Raw genomic sequence first — 7,613 nt, 5'->3', positions numbered from 1 at the left:
TGAGGATAGAAGATAGAAGGTGAGTAAATGGAGAGTGAGGAGAGGATGATAATGAGGAAAGTATGCAAAAGTGAGGCTGGGGATGGAGAGGAGAAGGGGTGAGGGGAGGACCAAGGAGAAGGGTCTTTGCACTGGACCTGTATAACGCTTCCAGACCCTGAGTAGGCTCCCAGGAGCTCTGTTTCTTGGGACCATGCTGCCTGTGAGGTTAGAAGGCAGGGCTGAAGGGAGGAGCTAGGCTTTATCTTAGGGTGCAGCCCTAACCTCAGATGGTGACAGAGCTGCAGCCAGCAGGGGTTTTGCAAACCGTCCCGATTGCAGCAGGCCAGCAGTCTCGCTGGGGACGAGCGGGTGGGGCCTGAGCTTATCTCCTGAGTACAGTCCTAACCTCAGATGGTGACAAAGCGGGAGCTAGAAGGCGTTTTGCAAACCGTCCCGATTGCAGCAAGGTTGGATATCCTGGCCAGGGGTGACAGTGCTAGGTGTGGGAGCGGGGCAATAGGGGCTTGGACAGTTTAGGACTCCAGGGTGAAGCTTAGCTCATGGGGCATAGGGGATGGATCCATTCGACGTGTGGCTTGCCTCTACCTACCCCCAGAGCCCTGTTTCTTCTAAAAGGGAAGCAAATCTAAGGGAAAAATCTAGTCTGTCCCTGGACCTAAAATAAATAAATAATAAAAGAGAAGCTCTGTCCCTGGACCTAAAATAAATAAATAATAAAAGAGAAGCAAGAGGCTGCAGCTCTGTGGCGGGTCTCTCTCTATCAGGAAGCCTGCCCCTTCCCAGGCCCTGGGACCTTTCCACTGCTTTCTGAAGTCAGAACTGATGGCCATTTTGGTAAAGTTAAGTTGCAGCCATTTTCCTCTGAAAACCCCCAGCCTCTCCCCTTGGGGAGAATTTCTCATGTGCCACTGAGGTTTTCTGAGGCTAGGCCAGGCCTGCTTATGGAAGCAGCTGACAGAGGCCAACCAGGGGTTCTGTCCAGCTTGGACTACTCCCATTTTGGAGCAGCCCATGCTGAGTCTTGGGAGGAGGGGTCTGCCTGCAGGGGGCTGGTGAGGGTGACGGGAAGTGACTGGCCTGTCTGAGAGGAGATGCACAGGCCCTCAGCCAGCCCTGCCTGTTGGTGCCTCAGTGTCTCCTGAACAGCCCCCTTCATCCCATAGTCCCCTCACTGGCTTGGAGCAGGGTAGGGGGTGGAGGTGAAGAGGCCCCTTTCCACCCACAACCCCAACCGGGATCTTGCAACACTGGGATGGGGGCCCTGGGGGCCCAGACATGTGGCAATCTGTGTAGAGGGGTGGGGAGGTGTGCACCGAGCAGGGGGGTGGGGGCAGCTTTCACAAGCCACCACCGCTGCTGACTGACCTTGGCAGACTCACCTTGGGCAGCTTCCTCCCTCTGCAGTGTCTCCCCACTGTCTGCCTTCTCCTCTGCAGCTTCCCTGTGGCCTAAGATCCTGTCTCTCAGCTCAGGATTCTCATTCTGCTCCCCAGTTCTGCTCCAGAAAGAAAAGTGGGCCTGAGCTGTGGGTGCTGAAGCAATAGGACCGCTTGTGTGTGCTGTTTGGACCTTGATTTGCTGGTTTTCACCGGTCCTGGTGCATTTCCCCAGGCAGGGTTTGGCTGACTGCCCTTCCCCGGGCTCCTTTCTATCATCTCCTTCCCCAGTGGTGACAGCCTTACTGTGGTGAAGGTGACAGGAGGACCAAGGGGCAGGGAAGCTGAATCCAGGGGCAGAGAGAACCCTGCTCTCCACCTCCCCCAGCTTCTTAGGTACCATCCTTCTTGACAGAGGGAATGAAAATAGTCATTTGCAACCCCTGGAGCCCCATTCTGGAGGGAAGGTGCATCTTTTTCTTACTTATCCTCTCCTTCCTTCTTTCATTCAGCATCCACTCCTGGCTTCCTTTTTCTTGGTCACCTTAGGGCTTTTGCATTTACCCTTCCCTCTGTTCACCCTTACTCTCAAGACATACCTGCCTCCTTCTCAAATTTTTTCAAGTTTCAGTTGAAATGTCATTTCCTCAGAGAGACCTTTCCTGGCCACCCCAGCTAAAATAGCCTCCCTATCTGTTGGTTTATTTGGTTTCCCCAATGGGCTATTCGAATTGAGTAAGCAGGAGAAGTTAATTAAGGTGCTTTATGAAGATGTGAACCAATAGTATCCGGGGAAAGTTCCTGGAGTGGTGAAGTCCCCTGGGCTAGCCCAGTATGGGGGCCTGAGGGCCTGGAATCCTCTGGGAGGGACTGTGGAGAGCGCCGGTCAGCAGGGGGCTCCCATCACTCTCCTCCTGCCAGTCTCACCCGCACCCCCTGAGAAGCTGGTTGATGTAGGGAGGCATCCACCTGGGGACTGTGTAGGGTGATGAAGGGTGGAGAGGGTTCTGGAGGGACAAAGGAAGACATTCAACACACTTGTTTATTGACTTTTTCTTCCTACTCCTGCTGAGAACTTGTCTCATTTCCAGAAAAGATACTCAACAAATACTTGTTGAGTAAGTTATGTTGGCCAAAACCAATTGAGGTCAGATGGAAAGCCTCCTTCAGGAAGTGTGCCCTCTGGCTCTGACTCATCCCCCTGGAATATGATCTGACGCAAAGGATTGGGATGTGTTCAGCTGCTGCACGTCATGCCGGGATCGCAGTGGGGAGATGGAGATATGACTCCTCCAGACTGGGTACCAGTCAGGAAGGCTCCACTAGGCACCGGCCCTGAGGACCTGACGGGGTGAGTGGGGGCCTGAGAGGAGATACAATTCAGAGCTGTGGGAACGAAGCCTGGGCTTGATGCTGAAGCAAGCCAGGTCCCATCACCCAGAACCTTGAAAGTACGTCAAGGGACAGTGGTCTTGAGCTGAGAGGAGGAAATCCGGAGGTTGAGTCATTTACCATGTTCTGTACAAACCTGCCTTATGCAACCTATCCCCCTGGGCTGAAAGGAAGGTGTGAGGATTCTCCCAGGTGCCCACAGAGACTGGTACCTCCCCTCCTTCCAAACTCAGGAAGCTCCCATCAGTCCCTACACTGAAGGTTCAGCTCTGTCCCTCCAAACCAGACCTGGGGCACGGGCCTCCAGGACACAGAGGTAGGAGAGATGGTGCCCGAGAGACACAGGGGCAAAAGCAGGAAAAGGACTGAGTCCTGGGCAAGATAGACATGTCACACACAGATGCCCGAGGTGTGGGAGGGCTCTACTGCTGGAGATTTGAAGAAGGGAGAGAGATCTGGGATGATCCAGACACCAGTCTCTTGCCCTCTCAGAAAATTATCCCTTGATGTCTGACTCAGGCTTTCCCAGCACTGACCTAGGAGAGACTTTAACAAGTCCTTAATCTGTCCCTGGCTCCCTGATACTGTTGAGCACTGTTCTTTACTGAATGTGATTCATGTGACACTCAAACTGAGTATCCGTGAGGAGAGTGTCGCACGGAGTAGAGAGAGAGGTACCATGTACTGAGGCAGCAAAGGGACTCAGTGAGTGTCAGGAGAAGCCTCTTACCCCCTCTGGCCCTCAACTGCTTTATCTATAAAATGTGGCTCACCCTATCTTGCTGGTCTGAGGGCAGAGCCCACCAGATGATCTCTTGAGGTCTCTTCCAGCACATCTTGAGATCTGTGATTTTCTGGAGCTAATTTTGGTTCTGCCTCTAAACAATTGTGTGACTCCAGGTAAGTCCCTTCCCCTCTTTGCGGCCTGTTTTCTTACCTACAAAATGAGTTTAGATGAGATCTCCGAGGTCCTTTCAGTTCCAGCAAAATGGAGGAATCATCATAAATATGCTTATTACATGCAAAGTTTTCTTTTTCTATGAATATAACACTACAGAGTGGGTACGAATATTGCTACCATTTTGCAGATGAGGAAACCGAGGCACAGAGAGAAGTAATGGCTGAAGGCTCACAGCTAGTAAGTAGCAGAGTATGATTCAAACTGAGGCTCTTAATTACTGTACCATCTGTCTCTTAGGCCGGAGTCCAATGCCAAAGAAAATGCTGCTTTGAGTGAGGGGTGTCCCTGGCACAGGCAGATTGTCATCCTCCTTCTCATTACCAGTGTTCTCATACACAAATCCGCTTTCCAGGTCTCTCCCAACTGATTCCTGTCCCATGCACTCAATTCTCAAGCTTTACGGAACTGGAGCCCCAGGGATGAGGGACAAAGGATGGAAATGAGTAGGTGGGAGCAGCATTGGGAGGGTGTCCATCTGGTAGACTGAGGCATCGGAACTGGAGAGAAGAGATGGCAGGCTGGATCAAGGGACCATAAATATGGCAGAGCCATCAGGAATTTTCCCGTGGTCACCTGGGGCAGGAGCTCCCAGACCTATACTTCGAGGTGAGAGAGGGTGGACCTGGGAGCCGCAGGCCTGGGCATGAAGGACTGTGTGGTGCCAGGATCTCCCTACAAGCTACAGATCTTTGTTAGCAGAGCATACAAAGGTTGCTCCAGGTCCTGCGGGGGGCGGGGATGTGCCTTCAGATCACAGAAGCGGGTGATGGGGATGTCAGGGAGAGAAAAGCAGAGTGGCAGATACATGGTCTGGTTGTGTAGCATGTAGGGGGCTGGCTGTGGACAGCATGTCTGTGTTTCCACATGTCCATTTGGATATGGAAACAAGAGGTGCAGACCTAGCCACATGCATCCTCTGTCCCCAGGGTCCTCCATCACACACACACACACACACACACACACACACACACACACACACACAGAGCCAACAGTCCCAACACCCAGTCACAGTGCAACTTTATTCAGCCACATAATCATTATGCTGGGTCCTGCCCTTCCTTGCCACCCCGGTTGCCATTTATCCATGGTCTATGTCTCAGGGTTCTAGGCCCCCAGCAGGATGGGGGTTCGCAGAGTCAGGCCGTGCCACGGAGCCTGGTGCCCAAAGTCCACCAGCCAGACTCAGCTGCAGCCCCCCACGCCCTTGATGAGGTTGGCCGCCTCAGGGATCTGGCGGAAGAGGTTGCGGAGGGTGTCTAGCTCCTGGGTGAGCTGCTCCACGCGGCTGCGGAGGCGCTCGTTCTCTGCCATGTACTCCAGCACCTTCTGCTGCGTCTCCAAAATGCGCCTCTTGGCCTTGTCCCGGCTCTTGCGCACGGCGATGTTGTTGCGCTCCCGCCTCAGCCGGTACTCAAGGCTATCTTTGTTCACTGCCTTCTTGCCCTTGTGTAAGGGGCCAGCGGGGGAGGGCGCCTTCAGGAGGGGACTGCAGGGCGGTGCGGCAGTGGCCAAAGGGGCCTGGAGGGGAAGGCACGGAGAGACGGAGAGGTGAGGGCTGGCCAGGAGGCAGAGCGAAGGCGGGACGGGAATCTCTGCAGCCAGGGCACACTTGCTGCATCGAAGGAATACAGGACTCAGAGCCAGCTCCTGTCTCTCAGGTCAAAACTATCATCACCCTGCTTCTGGGAGATGGTGACCCAGATGCACAGGGTTCTCTGCTTGAGACCAAAACGCCCTTTCACGTCCTCACACTTTCTTTCTTTCTTCTTTTTTGTAAAGATGGAGCCTTGCTATGTTGCCCAGGCTGGTCTCCAACTCCTGGCCTTAAGCGACCGTCCTGCTTTGGCCTCGCAAAGCGCTGGGATTACAGGCATGGCCACTGCACCCAGCCAATGTTCTCACACTTTCTGAGTACACTTTCCCTCAATCTGTCTTGAGTCTCCTGTTCTATGACCAGCAGACATTTCTTACAGAAGCAGGCGGCAGAGAAACAAGAGGAGGGGGCATGGTGAGCAGCAGAGAGGCTGGTGGTGGGGGGCCTGAGATCAAGGTAGGCCAGCTTGCCGCAGGGTCTTTGGGACATGGTGGGGATTCAGGGTGGGAATGAATTCACAGAGAAGGAAAGGGAGGTCATGGTGCGGTGTGAGCACAGAGGACTGTGGGTTGGGTCCATTTCACAGAGCAACACCAAGCACAGACTCAGCAGCGTGAGCAGGGGCACAGGGTCCTGTCCACACCAGCCTCTCCAGCCCGGGGCAGGAGGGAGGAGGGCTGACCTGCTCTTACCTTGAGAACGCGCAGAGGCTGGCCGGGTGCTGCCAGGGTTGGGGGCAGGTGCATGGCTGTCTGCCCACAGTGTGCCACTTGGTACTGCAGGGGATTGTAGCCGCCTCGGCTGGCAGCTCGGCTGCCCTCTGGCCCCCGGGGCTCCTCCTTCACCGCCACAGCCCTGGGGTCGTAGCTCCCTGGGTTGCTGTAGATGCCAGGCCCCAGCGCCTTCCTGTCTGGGCCGAAGGTATGTGGAGGGTAGGCAAAGGGCCGAGGGTCAGGCGGCAAGTAGTGGGGGAAAGCAGGGGTTCCGGGGCCCTTGAGGCCTCTGGCCTCAGGCGCTGGCTTCACCGCAAAGAGATCGGAGAGAAGCTGCTCTTCCCCAGACTCGATGTAGGCAGAGAGGTCAATGGAGGCCTCATGCTCACACATGTCCCCCAGATCCCCGGGCCCAGCTCGGCCCCCTGAGAACTCAAGTGGCTGCTGGCCGCCCCGGGGCTCACACTCGTAGTAGGTCCCGTGGGACATGGCCGGCCCGCCCCCTCGGCTCCCCGCCCCCACCTGCTCTTGAGGCACCCCTTGGGGTGCTCGGGTTGCCCTCTCTCTACCTCCTCCTGACCTGGGCCTGCCCTCTCTCGATCTCCTGCCCTAGACCTGCCCTCTGCAGTCTCCTCTGTCACCCACTCCTGTGTGGCCTCTCTCCCCGCTCTGCTCTGCTTCCTTTTCCTTCCTCTGTAGTCAATGCCTCTCTTCTCTTCCCTTTTTTCCCCTCTCTCCCCTTGGGGTGACTCAGGGAGGGGCAGGACACACCCCAGAGGGAGAGATGTAAGCCTTAGAGAAAGGCGACTCCTGGCCTATTCAGCAGTTGGGGACACTCCTTGGTCAGGGTCCAAGCCAGGGTTCTGGAGATGCCAGAAGCTGATGCTTCTGGGAATGCCTGTCCACTCCCTCCTGAGCCCAGGGGACTCCAAATCCTCACCAAGGGCAACACCCTACTCTGAGCGTCCTCCTCCCTCCAACTGTGAAAAAGTTCTACGCAGAATGAGGTTCCAGGTTAGAGTGAAGAAAGCCCTCTTCCAGTGCCGACCCTCAGTTGGGTCTCAGCTCCTCCCTTGACATGCCTTCCTCTGGCTCTCCCCTGATGCTGGGCTCCACCTACTCCCAAGAGACAGTTTCTTTTGTGGCCTCACCTCCCAGAGCATTCTCTGAGTGTAGGCCAGGGTTTTGTTTTGTTTTGGTTTGTTTTTGAGGGGTCTGGGGAGTAGTGATAGGTCCTAGGAACAAGCTATACATGGGAGCCTGCATGGTGCTGGAGAGAGTACGCTCATTTGCTAGGTTTTTGCACAGGGGCTGTGCAATAGCCCAAATATGAGTATGTTTCCAGCCCCAGCTACCTGTAGCAGCCTGGCACAGTTCCTAACTCCCTGGGCTTGGTTGAAGCACCTGGTCAGGACTTGGGCCTTGCACTGCAGGCCCAGGCAGGCTGCTGCCCTTGGAATAGACAGCCATAATCCTCCGGTGGCTCCAGCACTTCTCTCTTCCAGCTGTTCTCTGCTGCAAGAGGCTCAGGCTGGCGCTTTGCCCCTCACCCTGGGCCTGAGGCTCTGCCTCTG

General features: G+C 55.3%; 1 protein-coding gene across 1 annotated transcript; it reads right to left on the bottom strand.

Annotated features, from left to right (window-relative positions):
- Window positions 1-4,732: 4,732 nt before the first annotated feature.
- Window positions 4,733-6,836, bottom strand: LOC105499610 (CCAAT enhancer binding protein epsilon). Its single transcript, XM_011772317.3, has 2 exons — window positions 6,019-6,836; window positions 4,733-5,250 (listed from the first exon to the last, which is right to left on the bottom strand). Exons 1-2 carry the CDS (start codon window positions 6,526-6,528, stop codon window positions 4,915-4,917), a joined length of 846 nt encoding a protein of 281 aa, XP_011770619.1. The 5' UTR covers window positions 6,529-6,836; the 3' UTR covers window positions 4,733-4,914.
- Between the last annotated feature and the right edge of the window lie 777 nt (window positions 6,837-7,613).

This window comes from Macaca nemestrina, chromosome 7 (assembly GCF_043159975.1).
Source record: "Macaca nemestrina isolate mMacNem1 chromosome 7, mMacNem.hap1, whole genome shotgun sequence".
Classification (NCBI taxonomy): Eukaryota; Metazoa; Chordata; class Mammalia; order Primates; family Cercopithecidae; genus Macaca; species Macaca nemestrina.
Note: the sequence above shows the minus strand (reverse complement) of the source record. Positions and strands in the feature narration are given on the sequence as shown.

Excerpts from the sequence above, each read along its gene's own strand:
- LOC105499610 (XM_011772317.3), bottom strand. The coding sequence starts at position 6,528 with ATGTCCCACGGGACCTACTACGAGTGTGAGCCCCGGGGCGGCCAGCAG. Across the intron at positions 5,251-6,018 it reads AGCCTCTGCGCGTTCTCAAG|GCCCCTTTGGCCACTGCCGC; the intron begins GTAAGAGCAGGT and ends CTTCCCCTCCAG.